This window comes from Sus scrofa, chromosome X (assembly GCF_000003025.6).
Source record: "Sus scrofa isolate TJ Tabasco breed Duroc chromosome X, Sscrofa11.1, whole genome shotgun sequence".
Taxonomy (NCBI): Eukaryota; Metazoa; Chordata; class Mammalia; order Artiodactyla; family Suidae; genus Sus; species Sus scrofa.
The window spans coordinates 7269415-7296333 of NC_010461.5; the positions used below are offsets into that span (position 1 = coordinate 7269415).

General features: G+C 45.2%; 1 protein-coding gene across 9 annotated transcripts in view; it reads right to left on the reverse strand.

Annotated features, from left to right (window-relative positions):
- MID1 (midline 1) overlaps nt 1-26919 on the reverse strand; it is a 670664-nt gene that overhangs the window by 34029 nt on the left and 609716 nt on the right. For all 9 annotated transcript variants that reach the window (XM_021080489.1, XM_021080486.1, XM_021080487.1 and 6 more), the window contains 3 exons: nt 18603-18710; nt 7811-7959; nt 358-485 (listed from right to left, as the gene is read on the reverse strand). In XM_021080489.1, coding sequence (XP_020936148.1) covers nt 358-485; nt 7811-7959; nt 18603-18710 — 385 coding nt within the window. The remainder of the gene's footprint in view (nt 1-357; nt 486-7810; nt 7960-18602; nt 18711-26919) is intronic.

Sequence of the window (26919 nt, forward strand, 5' to 3'; positions counted from 1 at the left end):
CTGAGCCATGTCTGTGACCTGCATGATAGCTCACAGCTATGCTGGATCATCCTTAACCCACTGAGCGAGGCCAGGCATCGAACCTGCGTCCTCATGGATAGTAGTTGGATTCGCCATCCGATGAGCCACAATGGGAACTCCTTCTCTCCGTCCCCAGTTTAGTCTTGGACTATGTGATTTTGCTTGGGGGGTTAAAAAAAAAAAAAAAAAAAGGAATGCCAGAAACTGTTTACGGGAATATTAGCCTGCACTCCTAAATCAGAAGCCCACACCTCTGGTTTTAGGCAACTGATCTGGTGGCAAAGTTTTGGTATCACCAAATGTACATGGTATTAAAGAAAACCCCAAAGACGATACCTGTTAGGTAATCCAGACATTCTAGCAACTTCTTCTCTCGGGAAAAATCTAAGGCAAAGGTGTCAAATGTGTCGTTGAGGTTGATTTCAGGAATGAGGACCTGGGATGATGCTGTTGCCATGGAGACCCTGCAATTTAAAGGAAGCAACTTTTGAGAACCGTCAGGCTGGCTTTCACCATCACTGCATAGGAATGGACAGGATAAAAGGTAAAACAAGTATCATGTCAAAAATGGTGCTGTTTTTACACGTGAGCCTTCAGAAGCATCTCGGAATGGCACAAGAGAGCAACAGTTGACTACAAGTTTCAAAAGAAAGCAGAGGAATTGGGGGAAAAGGGCAATGGCGTCCTCCCTTCCTTTTTACTATCGGAAAACAATTCCCTTCGGAGGTGAAAGAATATTCCTATTTCACGTTGCTGTGTTTTTAACAGCCTGGCCCCCTGCATATCTAACCCCAGTGAGGAGCTCATAGCTCCAGGCCTTTCTTCACACATCTGTCTGGGAAACTGTTTGTTCCTTTCAGACCCGACCCTGCTCCACTTCAAAGAGGCGTCTCCAAAATTTCAAGCTGCATAAAAGGCAAGGGGAAGATTAAAAAAGAATGTTTCCAGATATTGGATTAGTTTAATCAATTACTAGCCTCTCTCTAAAATAAACATTCAAAAAGGACTTTGTGTCTGGCTCATTTTCCCTCGCCTTTTGTTCCTGTGCTTGCACCATATTCCCAGCACATGCCATGGAAAATATTCATGAGCTTTCTCACAAATTCCGCCCAATGGACCTACCGTGTCGCCTCTTCACGAGGGCTGCTGGTCAGACCTCTCATTTATAATCTAAGACGCAAGCTACTGATAGGTATTCATCTCCTGCAATGGACCCTTCAAGTTGATTTGGCAAGTTATTATTAATAGCAGAACATTTTGACTAATTAAAAAAAAAATGCAAGAGTTCTTTTAAGAACAAGAAAATTATGGCACGACATAAACCACTTCTGAGCACGTCCAACTATGCTAGACTTGTAAGGTTGATGATTTTGGTGTTCCAGGAAGTTGATAAACATTACCAAGGACCTACTATGTGCAGGGCTACTGTGTAGGGCGCTGGGGATTTTTGAGCAAAGAAACAACATTTAAATGATTTAGCCATTACCTAGCTACTTATTTTCTAATTAACGGCCTTGACGCTCCTTTATACAAGGCCACAAAGCTAGGTGGCAGCAACCAGGAGGAGAATTCTAGGTCTGTACACGTCCATTTCATCTAGAAACATTTCAACCTGGTTACCCTAAGAGATATGCCTCCTATTGCATCTTCTAATGGCTCTTAAAGTTTTGGATTTTATAAAGATAATATACCTTGGCTATAAAAATTACATCTGTGGCAATAACTACACAGTGGAATAGTATTCAGCCATAAAAAGGAATGAAATACTGATAGATGCTACAACATGGACGAACTTTAGTCTAGGTATTATGCTAAGTGAAAGAACCTAGATACAAAAGGCCACGTATTGTATGACACGTGTATGGAATGTCTAGAACAGGAAAATCCATCAAGACAGACAGCAGATGTGTGGTTGCTAGGGGCTGGGGGGAAGGGACAATGGGGAGTGACTGCATAATGGGTATGGGGTTTTCTTTTCAGGTGATGAAAATATTTTGGAACTTGATAAGGACAGGATTTATACAACAAAGTGAATGTACAAAATGCCAGGGAATTGGTCACTTTACAAGGGTTAATTTCATGTTATGCAAATTTCACCTTGAAAAAAAAGTTACCCCTGCGAAATGTTCAAAATCCTTGGAAATAAATTTTCCATCATTGTATTTCGGGTGCATATTTAATGCTACATAGGAAGGGAAGTAGAGACGATAACCAACAATGTAATGATTGTGGAGTTCCCGTTGTGGCTCAGCCAGTTAAGAACCCAACAGTGTCCCCGGGGATGCAGGTTTGATCCCTGGCCTCACTCAGTTGCATTGCTGTGGCTGTGGCAAAGGCCTCAGCTGCAGCTCTGATGTGACCCCGAGCCTGGGAACTTCCATGCCACAGGTGCAGCGATAAAAAGAAAAAAGAAGAAAAATATAATAATTGAAATGATCCTGGGATCCATACAAGAAAGTTTGAAGAGTCATAACCTCTGAAAAGTTTCAAGTGTTTGAATGAAGGTGGAAAATCTAAATTCATTACCTGACCCTTTCACCAAGAAATGGTACATAGCACAGTTGTATGATTTTAATTGGCTCAATAGTGCACCCAAGGGAAGTAGACTAATTATTATGACAAACAAGTGCTAATTCAGACTGACTGATGGATAAAAGGATGGTTGCTAGGCAATTTCCACAGGTGATCAAACTGTACTTTAAAAATGCTTTCCTTATGACCTATAGGCACAAAAACGCCTTCAAACTCAAGAGAGATCTTAGGACTATGCAACAAATATTTATTAAGCCCTTCAAATATTAAGTCATTTTCTGAAGAGCCCCAAACACTTGCATCAATGCAGGAAAGTTCAAAGAAATGCTACGGTGCCATCTGAATGCCTCAAATAAAAATTTCAAAGTGCAACCCCAGTTATTTCTGTCTCATGACGTTGAGCAGGGAGCACTGCACCAAGCTATTGTGAAACAAGCAGCAAACTTTCTACTGCATTTCTCTGCTGTTTCCACGTGGCACAGATCTGGTGCTCACCAGGGTTGAGGCTCTCGAATGTGCTGAACAGATAATCTTGAGTTAGTATTTCCTCTGTCCAGTGGCACAAGCTTCTGTTCGGATTTCATTTGCAAGTTTCTCCCGGGTCTCTGGTCCCCAAAGAATTAACTAAAGTATGCTTTAGTCAAGGGACACTGCTGACAATGGCTGCCATCTTGGTGCCATCTTACTAAAGTATGCTTTAGTCAAGGGACACTGCTGACAATGGCTTGCCAACTTTCTGGAGTGGGAACGGAAAGGGTAAAAGTTTCTAAGCCTGGGAGGCAAAGACTGACAACAAGACTCTTTGGAAATTACTCAGCTTTTAACACCTAACTTTTTTTTTTTTTGATGGAAGGAACGATATTTATCTTTGGCTACAACTTCAAATTCTTCATCAGAATGACAGGCGTGCGGCGAGCTGCCAAATTCAACATTTCAGGCTATGTTTTTGTTCCCCAAATCCTTGTTGCCCATCTTCTGGCCTTTCCGATAAATTGCCCCAATCCAACTGGGACCTCAGTATTTGCCACTTTCTTAATTCTGTGCTTTTATAGTCATGTCTGTGTGTCTGTGCCTGTGTGTGGGGGGGGAACATGTGTGCGCATGATTGTGGGTGGGTGTGTGACAAACTCGCAACGTACTGGAGCAAAAAAAGGCATTGTGTCCTATCTTGATGATTAGTCGGTTAGGCTGCATGTTACATCCTGTTTTTATTTGGACTTTGATGTTCCTAATCTCCACGTCACCCAGTTGCTAGCAGCCACATGGGGCCAGTTTTCTAGAAGGAAGACCTGTCCAGAGCTACCGTATTTACGTCTCTGCCCCAACAGTCAACACCAGGGGAAGGTGCTCTATCCTTCCCACTTAATATTCCTCCCATGCCCGACCCCTGACAATGACACTTAAAGGGGTCTCTCTCGAACAGGCGGGCTATGGCGTGCATCACCATGGTAAAATCCCATGACATCTCATAGTAACAAAATATGGTTGACTTTGGTCAGATCAGGATGTCCCAAATGCATCTGATTCTGGAACCTTGTTTTAACACCACCTTACATCCTGTAGAACACATTTCAAAAACTACTCATCAGATGCATTCTAAATCTTAGAACCAAAGTGATATCTTTCTGGTTGACAACTGGAGTTCTTAGCTTTGTATTCTGGCGAGGTCTGTTGGATCCCTGAATTGCCCATGGCAGTGAGTCCTTCCTAGGAGCTCTGAATAATGGTACTGTTCAGAGGGAATTTTCTTTTCACCATCCTCTTGATACAGGTAATTTGCTGTTAAAAGTGATCTTTAGAGTTTCTGTTGTGGCTCAGTGGTAACGAACCCAACTCCTATCCCTGAGGACATGGGTTTGATCCCTGGCCTCGCTCCATGGGTTAAAGATTTGGCATTGCTGTCAGCTGTGGTGTAGGCCAGCAGCTGTAGCTCTGATTCGACCCCTAGCCTGGGACCCTCCATATGCTGTGGGCGCGGCCCTAAAAAAGACACCAAAAAGTGATTTTTTCTATTACATTTCTCATAGGCCAACTTTCCTATGCTTGGATTGAGTGAAGACTTTTGCCCATTTAATGTAATTTTATAAAAGTGTACATACAATCACACGGAGAACTATATATTAGCATGACTTGAGAATATAGTACATTACGCAATCCATTTGCATCCATTTCGTGAGTTGGAAGAAAGGAAATTAGCATTTGTTCCATGTTCACCTTGTGAAAGGAACTCAGCTGGTATTTTTGCTACATTATTTCATCTTATCCCGACTTGTTCACAGTCATTCACATCAGGCAGTTTGCTATGTTCTGGGGCCATCACGGTGAAAACAAGATGGCTGGGGTGCTGCCCGCTAGGAGCACATAAGCAAATTTAGACGCACAAGTGTTAGCGAGCAGCCGCAACGATATCCATAATTACTACTGAGCAGTTAGCACAGAGCCAGACGCTTGATTCCAAAGCATATGCATCTCCTACAATGTAAAGCTGGAGGCTCCGTTTCTGAACTGAACAACTTTTTTGTGGTCTGATTCAGCTTGTAGGTGAACACATCCATATTAAGTGATTTAACGATGCAGAAAAATCACATCCAACTCTCAGGTGAAGAAGGCCTGCAGGATGATAAGTTTGTTCTGGGCATTCCCCCCCTTGAAGAGGAGAATGAAGATGCTTTAGAAATACACAGGCACCAAAGCCCCTGGCAGACACAACAGGACACAGAACTAGGAAGTCATGTTCTAGAGAGTGGTGTTAAGTCATATGAAAACGTAAATCCAACCGACATTATGGAGCATCCATAACACTTAGGGCCTCTTCATAGCAATCAGCAGTAATGTTATCACAACTACCAAGAGAGGTAGCTGTTATGCGCCCAGGTTTCTAAGCAGAAAATAGCTCTTGAATAAACCCAAAGAATTGCAATTAAAAAGGGACGGTGCTGGGATTTGAACCCAGGTTTCCCAACTCCTAGTCCAAGTCCAGTGAGCTTTTGCTAAATTTTGGGTGCTGGAAAGGGAAAAGGGCTCAGAAACTGATCAAGAGGACTGACACACAGAGACAGAAAGAGAGGGGAGTCAGAAATGGGGAGGGGCAGCAAGGATTCCTAGCAAATTTGTGCAGGCACCACATATTCAACCTTGGTGAAAGCATAGACTTCCCACAAGGAGTAGAGGCCAACTTCCTTCTGCCTGGATTTAGGTGAAGAGTTTTGCTTCTTTAACCTCATTTTAGAAGAGGGCACACACCATCCCACCAAGAACTATACACCAGCGAGGCTTGAAATATAGTATATATGGTACGGTTCATTTACACAAAGAGAAATCGGTCATGTTTCTGTTCTTGATGCAGTGGGCTTGCGAGACAAAGAGCTAACTGGGTCCATGTATGACCTGTCGGGTCTGAGGGGATCACATGCGGGCATCCGTGCGCGTGTGTGATACTTCAAACGCAGGTCTTCTTCCAGAACATTCTATCTGAACCATCACGGGGCCCCATGCTCTCCCCTGCTAGGTGAGAATTTATTCATGTTAGACTTGATTTGAGTTTTTAGGGACTGCTGAGAAATGCAGCTCATACCAGCCATCTCATCTGGACAGCCCACAGTTTATAGCTGGAAACAAGTACTGCTGGATCCCAGTTGGAAACCATGACGTAAGTATAAACGCTGTCTAGTAGGGTGTCCTGGGTATGCTCGAGTATTAGTGCTGTTTGCCGTTGTTAACGTTACCATGCAGATTTCAGGCAACTGGAAACAGTCCAGACGAGAGCAGCGAAGACGATTAAACATGTGGAACCTCGGGGTTATGAGGAAAGACGCGGGCTGCTCTTGCAAGAGGGATGAGATCGTTGTAAGGAATATAAAAGGGACGATAACCAGCTGTGATCCACCCCACGTGCACTGGAAGAGCGCTGCATCTAACCAGCCACACAGGACATTTTCGCAAATATAAGAAATAACACAGAGAAGCTGGTTGGCGCCTCGACCGGAGGTGTAAAACGACCGTACCCTCCTCCCCTTGGAGGGATGGTGCCAAGGGAACTATGGCTGCCTATCGTCTATGTGATGTTTGGAGGGTCGGTCCTGTGTGTGACACAAGCCAGCACTCAAGAAGCCTGAGTTTCCTTTCTCCTTCCTTGAAGGAAGTCAACTCCTAAGACATGAGTGGGCCAAGCATAGCCCGAGGGCCAGATCTGTCCTACCCTTATTTTTTGCACACGGTCTTACTGGAACATACCCTTTGGCCCATTCCTTTCGTATTATCTAGGCCAGGCTGCTGGAAACCTAGAGTGGCTGAGTCGAGTAGTTGTGACGGGGACTTTAGAGCCTATAAAGCTGCAAAAAAGTACCCTCTGGTCCTTGACGGGAAAGGTTTGCAGACCCCTGCTCTAGGGTAAAGCATGAAGGAGCCGTCTGGGGTCTTGCAGTGCTAGGATTCTATGACAGTTCTGGCTAAGGGTCCATAACGCAAAGGAATGAAAAGTCAAGGCCACTGGCCTGGGCTGGAGATGTCACTTAGGGGGCATCAGGGGCTCTTCTTGGGTTCCACAAGAACTGCTATAGATGCGTCAGTGAAGGCGAGGCATTTTACACCAGTCAAGTACACGGATTCAAGGACCACTGACCCCCACCAGTTTCACGGCTAAGCTACTCATGCCAATAATGTCAGCTTTATATTCCCTGTCCTGGAATAAAGAATATTTTAAAAGAAGGGGGTATCAAGTTGACAGGTGGGTCCTTTCTTTCTCTCTCACATGAGGCAGCCTTGACCTTTCAAAACTTCTCAACCGAATAAATCAGGCCTAACAGAGAACAGCACCTGGGTGACTTTTTAAATTAGATAAGCCCAGAGCTGGCAGAAAAGATTTACTTTTATCTTCTGGTCTTCATTTTGATTCTTTGTCATCAAGCGTGCGATAAGATCGGGTCTGAGAGTCACAGCAAAGGCTGTTTTGTGCCATCCTAAGCTTTCTCCCCGACCCCCACCCCCACCCCCACCCCCCAAAAGCAGGCTGATTTTATTCGAACTAGCGGACTCTTGTTGCAAAGGCCTTGAACTCTGGGCTGATAGTGAAAAGGCTTTGACGTGTCAAAGGGAAGCATCTTTAGCTGGGACAAAGCAACTCCAAGCCTCTATTCTCTCTGGTACTCAGCCTTGAAAATGCAAACAAAAGCAAGGCAAGGTGAGGCCAGCCAATCACGCCCAGGACCCCGGAGCCCAGCCCAGCCGCAGAGACCGTCCCAGCAGCCCCTGCACTCACCTCTCCGTGATGTTCTTGGCGGTCTGGAGGAAACGCGCGTGATCATTCTCCTTCAGAGAGTGTTCCGCTTGGGAGATGAGTGATGCCGACCGCTCAATGCACTGCTTGCAGTTTGCAATCTGCTGAGCCAGTTTGCGAAGCCTCATCACCTTGAACAAAAGAGGCAGGGAGGTGGTTATGCGGGTGGTCGGGCTGGACCCTCCTGGTGTGCGCATGCATTCTGTTGGAGGCGAGGGTCGCCCCGCAGGCCAAGGTCAAAAATTCGGCAGGGAAGGAGAAACCCTGAATTGCGAACCGCCTCCCCGTGGATGGGGAATAAAAGGGTGTTGCCCCGCGTGAGCGACACAGGGGCACCTCTGACCTCAACTGAGCCACACCACTACTGCAAGATTACAGGGAACCTTGGAACTTTCTCGATCTCAGCTTCTCAGGGGGCCCCTCACGAAAACAAACCATCTCTAGAGGTGCAAACGTGCGGCTTAGGTCAAAACCATTTTCTCAAAAGTTCTCTGCAATCCGTGTCATGTAAAAACACGGGGTACTACCATTTCCCACACTATCGAAAACTCATGTGTTAAATGAACAGAAAGGAGCAGTTTTTCCATTGATTAATATTTTTCCTGTTGAGCAGACGAGAGAAAGCCAAAAAAAGCACAGCTGGCCCATTTCCCCTCCCTGGGAACGTCATTTCCAGGCACTTGGTGCTTACTTGATAACTAAGAACTATTTTGATAAGCATTTCCCAGTCGGCGGAAACATGCACGTTTGGTTTCAAACCTCCCTTGCAACTGCTGATTCCGTCCTGCTTGAAAACGACCCTTACACGTAGGGAGGGACCATGACACCTCTGGGGCAGGTCCAAGTCAGTCCCCAGCAAGCCACGTGACCGCGCACGCTCTGGTGTCTGCAACACACTCTGGTGTCTGGTGGGCTGAAGCCCTCTGGCCCGGTGCCAAGGTACAATGAGCCCGATCGTTGGAACTGCCCTGCGCCTGGTGTCCCGTCCCCTCCCCCGCGCCCCTCCCCACCATCCACTCAGTCCTGGGACAGGTCTTGGCCGGCCAGATGATCATTCCAGAATGGAAAACAGCCCTGGGTGAAAGGCTAGGGAGGAGGCTAGTTAATCTGTCTCACAGGCGAGGCCAGCTCGGGCTCCCTCCAGAATTCCTGCAAGCTCCAAGAGATTCCTTCTTTCTCCAAGTCATCATTTTCATGCTCATGGAAGCAAAGGAAGGAAGGAGATGTCAGAACGGGGGGCCTCTCAGGAACATCCCCTTCCAGGGCTCCAGCAAACAAAGGAAATGAAAGCTGAAGGGAGAGGCGGCAGCCCCGAGATTGCGGGCAAGGGTGAGAAAAATTCCTGAACGCAAAGGGTTGGAGAATGAAGTGTCAAAACCCTGGGGCAAAGAGTATGTTATCTTAAGCCCGGTCAAAGATCTACCTCACCGCATACAATTAGAGCGAGCAGCGCAGCAGTTTGACTGTGTTCACCAGTTGAATAAAAGCACACTTAACTTTTACACCAAATAGAGTTGAGCTTCTGACATCACTGTAGCCAGAGGTGAAGCTAAGAAAGGCAGAGAGTTCAACTGAAGGTCTGAGAACACCTCCCTAAGAAATGGTCAGAGGAAGGACTATGTAATCACCCCGAGATAAAGAATGCTTTAAATTCCATGGCAGAATTGAAGATATTTCATCCAATGCTGACTCCCAAAAATAAGGTCTGAATATTCCTTTCGAATAATTTTTTTTTTTTTGTCTTTTTCTAGGGCCGTTCCCATGGCATATGGAGGTTCCCAGGCTAGGGGTCTAATTGGAGCTGTAGCTGCCGGCCTACACCCCAGCCACAGCCACGCGGGATCCGAGCCTTGTCTGCAAACTACACCAAAGTTCACGGCAACACCGGATCCTTAACCCACTGAGCAAGGGCAGGGATCGAACCCACAACCTCATGGTTCCTAGTCGGATTCGTTAACCACTGCGCCATGGCAGGAACTTCATCCTTTTGAATAATTTCATGTCCTTTCGGTATGCCTTGTAGCAACCACGCAGATAACAAATGGAACAATGCTTGAATTCCATTTTCTTCTTTATTTTCTCTTATCATACTCCCGGAAATTTAAAATGATTTAAGAGGAAAAGGAAAAAAAAAAAAAAAAAGCCCTAAATCATGCCTAAATTGAAGCAAGCCAAAGTGAGACCCTTTTTTGAAAACTGAGGAATGTTTTACAGAAAACAATTGTTGGCATCATTTTCATTTTAGTTTAGTGCACAATTCCATCTGATCTACCAGATTGGGGCTTTTCAAACCTGGTGTGCTCAAGGATCAGCTGAGGATTTTTTTTTTCCCACTGTACAGCAAGGGGATCAAGTTATCCTTACTGTATACGTCACATTTTTCTTCCCCACCCTTTGTTCTGTTGCAACATGAGTATCTAGACATAGTTCTCAATGCTACTCAGCAGGATCTCCTTGTAAATCTATTCTAAATTGTGTCTGATAACCCCAAGCTCCCAATCCCTCCCACTCCCTCCCTCTCCCATCAGGCAGCCACAAGTCTATTTTCCACGTCCATGATTTTCTTTTCTGATTTTTCTTAAAGAATAACTGTAGGAATTCCCGTTGTGGCTCAGTGGTTAACAAACCCGACTAGGATCCAGGAGGACGCAGGTTCGATCCCTGGCCTCGCTCAGTGGGTTAAGGATCCAGCGTTGCCCTGAGCGGTGGCGTAGGTCACAGGCAAGGCTCAGATCTGGTGTTGCTGTGGCTGTGGTGTAGGCCGGCAGTTACAGCTCTGATTCTACCCTGACCTGGGAACCTCCATATGCCATGGGTGCAGCCCTTAAAAAACAAACAAAAAAAAAGACAAAAAGAAAAAAGAAAAACTGCAGCTGTTTGGGCCCACATCCCACTGCCCTAGGTGAGGAGTTGTAATTGGCAGGGCAGCAGGAATCTACATTTTCACAAGCGATGAAGGTTTTCTGATCTGGAGGTGAGGAATCACCAGTATGGACAGGACGAGCATTTAAAAAACCAAATGAAAGAGGAGATGAGAAAACAAAGTAGCAGAATATGCTCCTGGCAGAAAGGGCAAGTTAGGCTTTGTAAAACATTTCTCTCTCTGTGTGTGTGTGTGTGTGTGTGTGTGTGTGTGTGTGTCTGTGCTGGGTTTGATGTTACAACATATTTTTCACTGTGGGCTTTAGTGAAAAAAAAAAAGGAAGAAGAAAGAGAAAAAAAGAAAAGAAAAGAAAGAAAGAAAACAAAAAAGAAAAACACTGCTCTAAGTTCACAAACTATGGTCTGTGAACCATATCCGGCATGCTGCCTGTTTGTGTAAATAAAGTTTTATTGGCACACGGCCACTACGTGCATCTGTTTGTGAATCATCCATCTGAGGCTATCTTCACACTACAACACTGGGCGGCGGTGAGTTGTTACGGCAGAGACTGTAGGGCAAGACCTAAAATATTTATTTCTGGCCGTTTCCAGAAAAAGGTTGTTGACCTACATGATTCTGATCACATGGCCCTGATCTGAGTTCCACTCTGTGAAAAACTACCCCGCATGGCACCACACTTCAGAATCAGACATTTGCAGTTCCCGCTGGGACGCAGTGGGTTAAGAATCCGATTGTGTCGGCATTGGCTATAAGCTGCTGTGGAGGCGCAGGTTCGATCCTTGGCCAGGGCCGTGGGTTAAAGGATCTGCCAGTGTGGCAGCCATGACTCGAATTCAATCCCTGGTCCAGAACATCCATATGCCACATTAAAAATTTATGGTGCGGCCATAAAAATAAAAAATAAAAAGAATCACTGTTTGGCAAAATACAAATTTCCTCATTGGAAAACACTTTTTAATACATTATTTAATTTTTTTCCAAGTTGGCACCGTTCTTCTTTTTTCCTTTGAAAAGTATGTCCAACCACACATTGTCATTTGTGGAATTTACTCCACCCTCTTCATAGAAATGCCCTATCTGTTGGAATCTCCTTTCACTGGGGACATGGGCCTATTTATATCAAGTTATTTGCTGTTTATTTTACCCTACAAATGCTTTTAAAAGTGGCCCTTTTATTTACAATGTACTTTATTTTTTTCTATTAATGATCTTTATTTTTTTCCATCATAGCTGGTTTACAGTGTTCTGTCAATTTTCTAGGGCAAGGTGATCCAGTCACACATACATATATACATTCTTAAAATGCACTTTAAATGCATATATATATATATGGTTCCCACCTCAAGGTTGTTAGGTCCAAACAAGTGATTCTCAATTAACACAAGTGTCTGAACTGACAATAAGGACTGTTCTCAGCATTTCTTTTTTTTTTTTTTTTGTCTTTTTTTGTTGTTGTTGTTATTATTATTGTTGTTGTTGTTGTTGCTATTTCTTGGGCCGATCCCGCGGCATATGGAGGTTCCCAGGCTAGGGGTGGAATTGGAGCTGCAGCCACCGGCCTACGCCAGAGCCACAGCAACGCGGGATCTGAGCCGCGTCTGCAACCTACACCACAGCTCACGGCAACGCCGGATCGTTAACCCACTGAGCAAGGGCAGGGACCGAACCTGCAACCTCATGGTTCCTAGTCGGATTTGTTAACCACTGTGCCACGACGGGAACTCCTCAGCATTTCTTTAAAGCTATGCAGAAGCCGGTGGCTCAGTGGTTAATGAATCCGATTAGGAACCATGAGGTTGTGGGTTTGATCCCTGGCCTCCCTCAGTGGGTTAAGGATCTGGCATTGCCGTGAGCTGTGGTGTAGACTGCAGACACAGCTTGGATCTGGCGTTGCTGGGGCTGTGGTGTAGGCCGGCAGCTGTAGCTCCGATTCGACCCCTAGCCTGGGAACCTTCTTATGCCACGGGTGTGGCCCTAAAAAGACCAAGAAAAAAAAAAAGGCTATATAGAAGGCTATACACATAGTCCAGGGTAATAATCTGAAATTTTGGAGACTTAAAGTACATAAAAGCAAAGATAAGAAGGGACCTTTCGGAGTTCCTGTCGTGGCGCAGTGGTTAACGAATCCAACTAGGAACCATGAGGTTGCGGGTTCGATCCCTGCCCTTGCTCAGTGGGTTAACGATCCGGTGTTGCCGTGAGCTGTGGTGTAGGTTGCAGACGCGGCTCGGATCCCGCGTTGCTGTGGCTCTGGTGTAGGCCGGTGGCTACAGTTCCGATTCGACCCCTAGCCTGGGAATCTCCATATGCCGCGGGAGCGGCCCAAGACCAAGAAATAGCAAAAAGACCCCCCCCCCCAAAAAAAGGAAGGGACCTTTCTTCTCTTTAGCTGCAGCCTTCTACCGTAAATATAATTTGCTTAATCTGGAGTTTGCTCTCGGCTCAGCCTGGGTTGACATGAAATTTTTCCCCTACGACTGAAGAAATAAGACAATTCCTTCCAGAGGAGTCTCATAGCTTGAGACTCCTTAATCGGTCCAAATACAAAGGCTGTGGAGCCTTTTCTTTTCTTTTTTCTTCTCTCTCTCCCTTCCCTCCCTCTGTCCTTCCCTTCTTTCCGCCACCCCACGGCACGTGGAGTTCCGGGGCCAGGGATCAGATCCAAGCCCCAGTCGTGACCTGCGCTGGAGCTGTGGCGATGCCAGATCCTTTAACCCACTGTGCCGGGCTGGGGATCGAACCTCTGCCTTGGCGCTGCAGAGACACAGCTGATCCTGTTGTGCCCCTGCAGGAACTCCAAAAGCCATTTATTTCAAAGAAGGCGCCATGGTCTGAGAGCAGGAATTACAAGTATGTGCTAATATGTGACCACCTTGCCTGCTGGGCAACCTCTCCGCTTGGTGGACTTGCTGTCGCTTTGTTTCCACCAGGTCTAATGGCACTGTGATTGGCATCAGAGACAGATGGAGGCAAAGGCACAAGGTGGATGGAATATACTTTTGGGGTGTCCCTGATTCTGCCTCCAGCTGTTCTTCCTCCAGCTCCGCACTTCTAAGTGCTGGTCAGAGGGTCCCACCAGCCCTTCTCTGGATTCAGTGTCTTCCGACTGCCCCGGCATCACCCTGGGCACCCTCACAGGGCACCAAGTCCACACCTGTCCGCCCTGCCCGGCACCTCGGATTTCCAGCGCGTTGTCACCCAGGCTCTTTTTTCTTTAAAATGTATCTCTGACATCTTGTGCCCTGGCCAGGGACTTAGTCACGGTAAATTCTTGGGTTTGGGATCAACTAGTCCTCGGTCAGGTGCCAAAGTGGTAACTCAAAGGAAAGCTGAACCAGGCCCTCAGCTTTCCCAAGTAACACTCCTTCTGAGATCACGACCCGGAGCAAAGGTGCGCTTTTATTATTTTTTTGGCTGCACCCACAGCATGCAGAAGTTCCCGGGCCAGGGATCAAACCTGAGCCACAGCAGTGACCCAAGCTGCTGCAGTGACAATGCCAGATCGTCACGTAACCCACTGCGCCACAAGGGAACTTCCTGAACATGTTTTTCTGTGCTTAATTGCCATGCATACACCTTCTTTGGTAACCTATCTATTCAAATCTTTTCTCCATTTTGGCGGCAGGGTCATCTGTTTCCTTCATGAGTTTTTATTTTTTATTAATTTTTTATTTATTTTTTATTTATTTTTGTCTTTTAGGGCTGCACCCGAGGCATATGGAGGTTCCCAGGCTAGGGGTCCGATCAGAACTGCAGCCACAGCAACACGGGATCCAAGCTGCATCTGTGACCTACACCACAGCTCATGGAAACCCTGGATCCTTAACCCAACTGACCAAGGCCAGGGATTGAACCCGCACCCTCATGGATCCCAGTCAGGTTGGCTAACCGCTGAGCCACAACAGGAACTCCTATTTCCTTGATGAGTTTTGAGAATTTGTTATCTACTCTGGATATAAGCAATTTTATTAAAAAAATAACTCAAAATATTTTTTTCCTAATTTGTGGCTTGTCTTTACATTCTCTTAAGAGTGTCTTTTGAAAAGACGTTTTTATTGATTAAAAAAAATGTTTTTTTAAATGTCAGCTTTTATTTGCTACCCGGAGGCACACGGAGGCTTATGAAGTTCCCAGGGCAGGGATCAGATCCAGGCTGCCAGGGCTGGGGACTGAACCTGCGTCCCATCGCTCCAGAGATGCCACCTATTCTGTTGCGCCAGAGTGGGAACCCCGAGAAGTTTTAATTTGGGCTGAAATACAATGTAAAATCTTAAGCTTGTATATAATTCAACCCGAGGTCACCAAGATTTCCTCCCATCTTTTCTTTCTTCTAGAAGTTTTATACTTTTTATCTTCGACATTTAGGTATATATGGTCCATTACATTTAATTTTTGTACGTGGCGCAAAGTATGGCTCCATTTCATATTCTTATATCCCTCCCCTATGTGGAGGCCAGGAGGCGGCTTTCAAAGTTCCTTTCCAGCTGAGTTTTCTTTGCACTTTCAGTGTATACATTTTTCCCTCCAAAGCTTCTCATTTTTTGTTTTTACATCTATTTTTCCTGACGTCGCATCCTTCTTTTGTGGTTTCACAAGTTTTTGCTCTTAGACGACAGAAGTCATTCCTTCATTTATCTCTCCCAACAGCTTTTTACGATGTCCACATGAAATTCATCGCACCAGACGTGAGCAAAAGTCTGTCACTTTTGCTCGCTGTGTGTTGAGCAATTCAGGATTTCTTCATGTGCCTCGGAACTGGGATGTGAGCTCCAGCTTTAAAGGGAAGAAGTCATTTACCCTTTTTCTCTCTCCCTCAGCCACGTGGCTTCGTCTACAGTGTCTTACAGTCGCCTTCACCACATCCTTGGAAGTCCCGACTCAGGAATCTTGTGCTATGCCCGCATGTCTGAGGCTCCCATGTTGTGTGGGGATCAGAAACAGTGCAGAGCTAGGCTCTAACCCAATAACTGACTCCTCCAGACTCCCAGGCCTGAAGCGTGCTAAAAAATATTTCCCTAGCTAGAGGTGGGCAATAACCATCATTCAGTCTCTTTTCATGAATTGAGAAGCCATATACAGGTATTAACCACCAAGCTTGGTTTCACTCCCCCATACTTCTAGCCCCTGTAGCCCAACATCTCCAGAACCACTCGTCCATCGGCATCGAAGGGGTAGCTGCTTTGGTCTCTTCCAGACCAAGTCCCAGGCGCCTGCGTCTTAGCCACGATCATCACGCCTTTGTGGTTTTGGTCCATGTTCTGGCTCATGGAGATGTTTACCTGGTTTGGGCTGCAGCTATGTCTCTTTGCGTTTCTATTTTACTATGTTCCCTATCACCTACATGTCATCGGGGGAAACCGATGCATCACCCTGGCCGGAACTGGGGACACCCCTTTGCTACTTTGACCCATAGCGCATAAGGGGAACCCTCATGCTAAGAAGTTAAGTAGGGAGAGGAAGACATGCTGGCCAGGACGCTGGGGTGGAGAGTCACTGATGGCTGAGTAAGGGTCCCCAAAGATGCCCACATCGTAATTTCCAGGAATTGTAAAAACATGTTATCTTACCTGTCAAAAGGGACTTTGCTAATGTGATCAAGTTAAGCTTCTTAAAACAGGCAGATTATCCTGGATTTTCTGGGTGATCCCCATGTACTGATAAGGGCCCTTAGGAGAGAACCAGGAGAGTCTGTGCCAGAGAAAGAGAGCTGAAGGTGGAAGCAAAGGTCAGAGCAATGTGAGCAAGAAACCACAAGCCAAGGAATGGGAATGGCTTCTAAGAGCCGGAAAAGGGGAGTTCCCGTTGTGGCACAGCAGAAACAAATCCAACTAGGAACCATGAGGTTGCGGGTTCGATCCCTGCCCTTGCTCAGTGGGTTACAGATCCGGCGTTGCCGTGAGCTGTGGTGTAGGTCGCAGACGCAGCTCAGATCTGGCATTGCTGTGGCTCTGGCGTAGGCCGGCGGCTACAGCCCCGATTCAACCCCTCGCCTGGGAACCTCCATATGCCGTGGGTGCGGCCCTAGAAAAGACAAAAGACGAACAAACAAACAAAGCCAGAAAAGGCAAGAAATGGATGCTGCCCTGGAGCTACCAGCAAGAAACAGCTCTGCTGAAGTCTCGACGTTTAGCCCAGTTGAGACTGGTTTTAGACTTCTGACCTCCAGAAGCTCAGATAATAAATTTGTGTTGTTTTAAGCCACCAAACTTGTGGTAATTTGTTACAACAGCAATAAGACAGGAAATACGAGTATTGAGAGCTGATATCCGCACGCGACCTTGGAAAGGCAACAAATGACCTTCCGAATGCATATTAAGAATGAATTACAGCTGTTTGCAGGCTAACAGGTGTCTTATGCATCTGGAAGATGGCCAGTCTTAAGAGAAATACAATGTGGTGCATGATGACAGACGTGGAAAGCGATCCTGTGCAGAGTCTGGGCTGACACGCAGGATAATTGCCATGTGAAGAAGAGTAGCTATTCGACCCATCTGAGTCCATCCTTGGCCAGGGAATAATTTCGTATTAATTTGCTAACCCACTGGAACAAGAGCTTCCAGAACTATTTGATTTGCTTCGACTTCGACTGTTGTGCCCACCATCGCAATCTACATGCACACATATTTCTCGATCTATACGGACCGAGCAATTCCAAAGCATTACACAGCATTAGGAGTTCCTTTAAAGTTTTACAGAAAGCAGAGGAGAGCCCCTATGCTCACTGGTGTCATCTCTGTGGACAACTTCATACGTGCCACCTGGACGTAATTATGCACATCTCATTATAGTTATGAGCGATCGGAAGAGCAATGCACGCTGCATCGTGAACGTCGACTTCTGTTTTTAAGTATGTGCAAAATTGGCTGTTGCCAGTTGCAAAGAAGTGGGTAAAATAAAGTGGAGCCTAAGTGTGTCAATAAAAATATGACATTTAAAAAGAGAAAAAAAATGACAGATGTTCCAGTTACCAGCATTTCTGAATGAATCTGGAATAAAGAAGACGGTCCTAAGAATATAACAGAAACTTGTGAATTGCTTTTTAAACACAGTTTACTGGAAAGCCTGAAGAATTCTTAATACGCAAACATTAGAGAAGATGTACTTTTGGAGTTCCCGTCGTGGCACAGTGGTTAACGAATCCGACTAGGAACCATGAGGTTGCAGGTTTGATCCCTGGCCTCGCTCAGTGGGTGAAGGATCCGGTGTTGCTGTGAGCTGTGGTGTGGGTCGCAGACGTGGCTCGGATCTCGCGTTGCTGTGGCTCTGGTGTAGGCCGGCGGCTACAGCTCCGATTCGACCCCTTGCCTGGGAACCTCCATATGCCGTGAGAGCGGCCCAAGAAACGGCAAAAAAAGGACCAAAAAAAACCCCATGTACTTTTAATATATCCACAAAAGGGTGTATGATATAGTAAAATTACAGGAGTTTCGCCACCATGAATTTAACACTTCCCTAAATTTCCTCAAGGGCATATGCGAAAGCACTTTAAAATTTCTATATATAGTCTGATTTCCTTGAAACATTTATTTATTACTCTGTTAACTGCTAAGATACAGCAATAAGTATGAAATGAACTCTTCCTCTGTGGAACCTACCTTCTCAAAGAGAAGAGAGAGAGAAACAGTGGATATTATAGAGCAGAGCTCCATGCTGTCTCCCAGAATGGGGTGATGGAGCAGCCTTTGTCTAGCAGGTGTGCCAAGGAGATGGACAAAAAAAAAAAAAAAAAAAAATGGCCAAGCAAGGCTATCTGAATGACATCTTAAAGACTTAAGAGGAGACGATGAAAAATATAGAAGAAGGGGCACTCAATATTTCCTAAGCTACTGAGGCGCATGAGAGTTTATTTTCTTCCGGTAGAGAACATGAAATCTGTCCGAGAAATCCTACCTTCCCTTCTTTGATCTTGGTTCCAATAATTTGTCGTCTTTGCTGAATGATCTCAATGAGAAGATCGCACTCCTCCATCAATTTGGCTTCCTGACGTGAGGCATTGACCTATGGGATAGATAAAATGGTGAGCATTGATTTGCCTTTTTTTTTTTTTTCCCTTTGTCTTTTTAGGGCTGCATCTGTGGCATATGGAGGGTCCCAGGCTAGGGGGTGAATCACAGCTGCAGCTGCCAGCCTACACCACAGCCACCGCAATGCCGGATCCAAGCTGCGTCTGCGACCTACACCACAGCTCATGGCAACGCCAGATCCTTAACCCACGGATCGAGGCCAGGGATCGAACCCCCGTCCTCATGGATGCTAGTCGGGTTTGTCAACCGCTGAGCCACGATGGCAACTCCCCTGGCTTTTGTTTTTAATTAAATGTTCTCTTTTTAACGTAGACTAGTATATTTCTGAGAGTTGCTGAAAAGATATTTTTAAAACAAACTGAGGTATCGTTGCTGTACAATATTATATGCTTCAAGTATACAACCGCAATACATAATTTTCAAAGGTTATATTTCATGTATAGTTATTATTAAAGATTGGCTATATGCCCCATGTTGTACAGTATATTCTTGCAGCTTATCTATTTTATACATAGTAGTTTGTTCTTCTTAAAGCCCCATGCCCATCCTTCTCCTCCCTTCTTTCTTCTCCCCACTGGGTACCACTACTTTGTTCTCTGCATCGGTGATGAAAAGGTGTTTTAAATGCTCACTCTCCTTCCAATTATGCAGGGATGGCAAATACAGGACTGAGAAGTCCACCCCCTATCCTGCATCCTTGGAAAACATTTATTATCCAACGACAGCAGTCTTTTTTGCCGAGCCAGACTCAACCTCAGCATCTTTCTTAACACGCTATGCACGTGGCCATTAACCAATTAATTGAAAAGTGACGCTCACTCGAACTATATTTGCACTTCCTGCTTTTACATTTTGAAGGGAAGTGCGATTTTAGCCCATTCGACGTAAAATGTTAAAGGAAAACAATATTAATCTTGCGAGAGGACAGACTGTAACCAGTGTCTTTTGGATAAATTTTCCAAAAACAAGAGAGCAAGGTGACGTCACCTTGGGTTCAACTGTCTTTTCTATACAGACATGAACTTTGTATTTAATCACGATCACACCTCAAAGGGGAAAAGGATGGTTGAATGTTTTATTCATCTTAGGACATAATTTTAAATCTTAACTTCTGGTAAACTTCTGAAGGACCAAAGGGTCTCCAGTGAAAGCCCGCCATTCCCCTGGAAAGGTAGCTCGTGACAGAATGGCTTGTATTTGAAGTTTTTAAGACTCAGTGCATGCAAGGGATGGTTAAAATTAGCTCATTCTTGGCAAGTGGGCTTGGGGAACACCCTGCACTTGCGGTTTCCTCTAGCTCAGGACCATTCTGAAATGCTTATTCATAAACAGAGCCCCAGAAATCACAGCTGTGGGAAACAGAGCTACTAGCATGCACGCATTTTATGATCTTAACACAGGGCCGGCGAAGCTGCAGGGTAACGAAGCAGGACAATGGCACTGATGGCTCCAGCGTAACTCGTGGCCCAGTCATTGAGCCCATTTGACGTGGAAGCCTCTGTTTAACTGGAGTCATTTCAATCTCTATGAACGAGATCAACTGGAAGCAGGGTCAGGAGTTCAAGATAAAAACTGCATCGATGGATGTTCCAAGAAATCATGTCCTGTTTCTAGAGGCCAGGATACCTTGACTTTGACTCCTGATCCCTGCACGACAGGGCAGGGAGCCTGCTCAAGAAATCTTCTCATTGAGCCAATGACAATCAGTGGCCATGTGCAGCACACTATGGGATTACGCCCTGTCTGATGAGCACACAGACATATTTGCTAAAGGTTTAAGGAGCCAAAGACAACATTAAACATGCCTGGGTGGACGAAGCACAGAACAAGGAACTCAGGCTGTTATTTCAGGGACATTCGTCGCAGGGCTCAATTTCTCTTACCAGTACTTCCATGTCGCCATTTCTGGTTCCCCTTGAGGCTTCTCAAAGGAGTTTAGCCATCTAAAGAAATATGTACCCCAAACCCCGCTACTCTCAGGCCATTTCTTGTCATTCTCTTTGACCTCAAAGTGAATTTCATAATCGACCACAACGGAGCTGGCAGAAGGATGGCATCACACTGAGACCACGGGCCCGCTGTGATGGAGAAAGTGCCGTTTCTGGAAAAGAGCACCCTTCCCTCGAAAAGGATCTCCTAGAACGAACCCCAAGAGCTAAGGTGTTTCTGAGGGAACGATCAAGGGAAAGCAACTGGCTGCAGCTTCCTACAAGCAGGCATCGTTGGCTGTCGTATCAAACGAGGCATCTGGCCTGAGCGCCTGGCACCAGATGTGGCACAGAACAGGCAGTCAGAAACGATCTGTGGACTCAATGAGCAGCGCCATCGACCATCCGGGACAAGGTGCAATGTGATGAGGCAAGTGGCTATCGCGTTATCCACTGTAAGCACTCGACATGCAGGTATTGCACTGACTGGTTTTCCAGGACCATGCAGACACCGAAGTACGTTTTAAGGATTTTTTTTTTTTTTTTTTTTTTTTAGGGCAGGATAGTGTTGATTTTTTTTTTATGGCCTTATTGAAACATACATATAATCATAAAATTCACCCATTTCAAGTGCACAGTTTGTGGGTTTTAGTGTATCCAGAGTTCTCTAATCACCACCATGATCTAACGTTAGACTATTTTCAAGAGTCCCCCAAAGAATTCCAATAGCCATTTGCAGGAACCCCACATTCTCACTACCGACCCCTTTGCAAGGTTTAGGGAACCACACATCCATGTTCTGTTGCTTTAGCGATTTGCCTCTTCCGGACAATTCTAGACATGGAATCAAACAATATATGATCCTTTTTGTCTGGCTTACATCACTGAGCATAATGTTTTCAAGAGTCCTCCGTGTTACAGCATGTGTCAGTTCTTCACCCCTTTTTATGCCAGAGATGATTCCATGTAAGCGATATTGCACATATTGTTTATCCATTCTCTAGCAGATGGCCGTTTGGGGTGTTTCTATTTTTTGGTTACTATAAACAATACTGCTGTGTTCACATTCCTGTGTAAATTTTTGTGTGCACATGTGTCTTCACTCTTCTTGAGTACAGGAGTGGAACTGCAAGGTCACATGTCAACCCTGTGTCTAACTTTTGGAGGAACTGCCAGACTGTTTTCCAAAGGGGCTGAGTTATTTTTACATTCTGATGAGAAGGACGTGGGGTTTCCAATTTCTCCTCATCCTTGCCAACACTTGAGAGTGTCTTTGTTGTTTTGTTCAGCCTCGTGGGTGTGGAGTGGTACCTCACTGTGGGTTTGATTTGCATTGCCCTGATGGCTGATGATGCTGAGCATCTTTGCATGTGCGCGTTGCGTTGGCCATGTGTGTACCTCATTTGGAGATCTGACCGTTCACATCCTTGGCTCATTGTGTAATTGGGCCATTGTCTCACATAGCTGAACTGGATGGTTTCTTTAGATGTTCTGGATGCAAGTCCTTTATTAGATATGTGATTTGCAAACACTTCCTCCCAGTCTGTGGGCTATCTTTTCATTTTCCTGATGGTGCCATTTGAAGCACAAAGGTTTTTCACTTTTTCTTTTTTGGCCATCCCACAGCATATGGCGCTCCCAGGCCAGGGATCAGATCTGAGCCTCAGTTGTGACCTACGCTACAGCTATGGCAATGCCAGATCCTTTATCCCACTGTGCTGGCCTGGGGATCGAACTATGTCCTGGTGCTGCAAAGTCACCATTGATCCTGTGGTGCCTCAGGGGGAACCCCAAAAGTTTTAAATTTTGATGAAGTCTAATTTCTATACTTTTCTATCATCACTTGTGCTTTTGCTGTCACAGCTAAGAAGCCCAATAATCCATGGTCATGAAGATGTATGTCTCTGTTTTCCTCCAGAAGTTTTTCTCTCTCAAGTTTATGTCTCTGAGCCATTTTGGATGAAGTTCAGTGTATAACGATGAGTAGGGATCCAACTTCATTCTTATATTTATGGATATCCAGTTGTCTAAGGACCCTTTATTGAAAAGACTATCCTTTTCTCCCCTGAAATCTCTTAGCCCTTGGCCAAAAATCATTGACCACACTGTAAGATTCTCGGGTTTTGACATTGCTAGCATATTCTACGCTTAAAGATACGCTGGTTTTGACTAAACCTGATGAGGCCTTGTTAGTAATTCTAAAATAGGTTCAGAGAGTTCCTGCTGTGGTGCAGTGGGTTAAAGAATCCGACTGCAACAGCTTGGGTCACTGCAGAGGCGCAGGTTCGATCCCCGGCCTGGGAACTTCCATACGCCGTGGGTGTGTCCATAAGAAAGAAAGAAAAAAAGAAAGAAAGAAAGAGCCAAGAAGTGTGGCGTGGAGTACTAGCGTTCTTCGTAGGATGACACTGTGAAAGCCAAGGAATATCTCTGTTTCCAAGTTTTCCTATTTTTCAGTTATTGATTTTTTGGGGCTGCACCCACGGCATATGGAAGTTCCCAGGCCAGGGGGCGAATCGGAGCTGCAGCTGCCAGCCTACACCACGGCCACAGCCACCCACGATCCAAGCTGCACCTTTGACCTACACCGCAGCTCACGGCAACACTGAAACTTGAATCCACTGAGCAGGGCCAGGGATGGAACCAGCATCCTCATGGATACTAGTTGGGTTCATTATCGCTGAGCCACAATAGGAACTTCTCCAATGTTTTTTTGAAATGAGATGAATAAATACTATCTGCTCTCTCAGCCATGTGGGGTTATTGTGGTAAGTACGTGAAATAGTATATAAGGAAATAACTAATATTATGCAGCCATAGACAGATCTGAGGTAGTAGTGTCTGCATTGAGAAGTAGTTTTATTAATAGATAATGATTTAGTTTGGGATCATTTCACTCTCAAAACCATTGCGACTGGAGTTACTCTATGGTAGGAAAAGTGTCCTGGTTGCCATCATAACACGGGGTTCAGTTTAATCCAAAATTCTGACTATTCGATATTTATGATGAATAGGTTTGTTTTACCAAAAAACGTGGGCTGAAATCTACCTTGTGGAGCCCAATACGTTGTGAGAAAGCTGATACCACAACCACCGCCGTCCCAAAATATAAATTCCCAGAAATGGGGGAATATGATCTGTTAATTTCAGGCCAAGTATTTTCCTTAGATCTTTCAAGAAATACAGAGTTGACTTTCCTTTGAAACCAGCAAAGTCGAATCTCTTTTTCCACTTTGAGGAGGCTTCCAAAATTTTTGTAACGCTACCATTCTTATATTCCAAACGGTACAATAAGTTGAATGCTACCCTATATTTCTAAAATCCTTCCACTACAAAGAAGTTTTCCACTGCTTTGCTGCTACATGGGTCGCTTAAAAAAAGGAAAGTTAATGACTTGATTGGATTTCATTTATTATATGGGCTATGAATTCGAATGTGGCAGGCTTTATTGGTTACGTGCAGTGTGTTCAGGTGTTTTTCATTCCCAGCCTTGGTTTGGAAGTGGGCAGCTCCTGGATGTGATTTTAGCTTTCCAAAGAGTCACATCTTTTGATTCAGACACCACTAAGGCTGATGGATGTGCTCTGAGCAGGACCAATCTAAGGATTCAAGAAACAACCCTAAACCTTCTTTCACAGACCTACGCTTCCACCTTTGTGGTCCTTCTTGGTCCATAACCTGAAGACAGCAAGGATGGAGATAATAAGGAATGGTGGCCAGTGGGAGTGACGGCTGTATACCACCTCGGGCCCCCACAGAAACCGGGCACTTATTCTGTAGAGCCCATGACACTGCAGGACAAAAAATAGCTTAAAGCTGGGCCCTCTTCCCATTCCAGGCTCCTCCCCGCTACTTGTTTTCTCACCTCCATCGCACTCATGACTAAATATCCCGTGAGCCCCTCAAGCAGACAAACTCAGCCACCCTCGCCTCATCTCTGCGTTGGCTTCAGCCAACGCTCAGCATGCATCTTCTCTGCATATGGAGCTTGACATCTTTCTTGAAATGCATCCTCCCCGCCCCTACTGTCTTCTAGATCTGAGCAGTAAACTCCATTTCTTGGCAAAATACTCTAAATCAAATTCTTCGAAGATGAGATCTTATCTCAAATTTGTTTAGAACGTGTATCTTCTTTCAGGAGTTCTTAGCCTTTCTTTAAGGGTCAAGAAACACGTCTTCGGAGGCTGCAAGTGCCAAGGCCAAGGTCATACAGGCTTAAGCTGTGACTGCTCTTAGAAAACACGTGCAGCCTTCCCTTTGAGAGAGCTGCATGCAACCACTGATCCATCCACCTCTCCACTCATTTATTCATTCGAGAAACAGCAACTGCTTCCCAGAGTGTATCGGCCAGCCTTCCAAGGGCTGAGCATAGAGAGGGTCCCCAGAGAGACACAATTTCCATGATCCATGGTTTACATGTAAGCGTCGGGAGAACAGGCTGAACGAGCCAAAAAATAAATTTTTAAAATTCAGATCATGAAGGCAATCACAGAAGGTAACGTGATTGAATGTGCCTGCGAGGAAGGTCCTTTCTATTTGTGGTCACAGTTGACAAGAATTCTCTGACAAGTCTCTCGAGGGATGAAAAGGAACCAGCAAAAGGATGTGGGAAGGGTGTTTGCAGGCACTCCTGAGGCTGCTTTCAACAGGCGCCCTCCTCCTCGTAAAGTGTATTCATGCCCACGATTTGCAGATTCTGTATTTGCGAATTTGCCCACGCGCTGACATTTAAAAATTCATGTGTGACCTCCCCATCAATACCTGCGGCCTTTTGCAGCCACCTGCAGACATGCTCGGCGCATGAAAAACATGCGAGTAACCTGGCCAGCACCCAGCTGAGGTTCAACAAGGACACACGCCGCCTTCTTGTTTCATCTCTCGTAGAACCAGAGGATGGAGACAAGATAGGTGGCACATCATAGAGCCAGAAACACCAGCTCTGGGGCCAGTTGGATGGGGTCTGAGTCCCCTCTCTGGCATCTGTTACGGTGGTCCCCTTGGGCAACGCAGCACTTTGCAACTGCCTTCTCTTATTTATAAAATAAAAAAGATTTTTACCAGGGTGACTTATTTTTAGGATTGAAGACAGTAATCTGCATGACGGGTGGGTGGGTGTGTGTTTCCCTGAAGAATAGTGGTTCATTATTAGCCGGTGTCCCTGGTGACCTTATGGAGTATAACTATCCTGAATAATGAGAATGGATTGTATTTATCTTCTATCTCATGGGTCCACACTTTTCCTAAGTATTTTAGGGGAAGGGAAGAAAATTATTTAAGTAATTGTTCTGTGTGATAAGTACACAGAAAAACAGAGTCCTGCTTTGTAGGGAGTGGCTAACCCACTGTCTCCTAGTCCCAGGGTAATTTTGTGGCTTCTCTTTGACAGACGCTGGCTTTGTGATCCTTTATGGCCCAGTGAAAGCAAACGTAGAAAGTTGAGGAGTTCCTAAGAGAAATTAGGAAAGCAGTCCCGTTTACCATCACATCCAAAAGAAGAAAATACCTAGGAGTAAACCTACCTAAAGAGACAAAACACCTGTACTCTGAAAACTATAAGACACTGATGAAAGAAATCAAAGATGACACAAATAGATGGAAAGACAGACCATGCTCATGGACTGGAAGAGCCAATATTATCAAAGTGACTATACTACCCAAGGCAATATACATATTCAATGCAATCCCTATCAAACTACCAAGGACATTTTTCACAGAACTCGAACAAAATATTTTAAAGTTTGTCTGGAAGCACAAAAGACCCACAATAGCCAAAGACATCCTGAAAAAGAAAAATGGAGCTGGAGTTATCAGGCTCCCTGACTTCAGACTATATTACAAAGCAATAGTCATCAAAACTGTATGATACTGGCACAAAGACAGAAATATAGTTTAGGGGAACAGGGTAGAAAGCCCAGAATTAAAGCCACGCACCTACAGCCAACTCATCTATGACAAAGGAGGCAAGAATATACAATGGAGAAAAGACAGCCTGTTCAATAAGTGGTGCTGGGAAAACTGGACAGCCACACAGAAAAGAATGAAATTAGAACACTCCCTAACACTATACACAAAAATAAACTCCAAATGGATTAAAGACCTAGATATAAGACCAGATACTATACAACTCTCAGAGGAAAACATAGGCCAAACATTCTACGACATAAATGACAGCAACATCTTCTCAGATCCACCTAATGACAGTAAAAACAAAAATAAACAAATGGGACCTAATCAAACTTCAAAGTTTCTGCACAG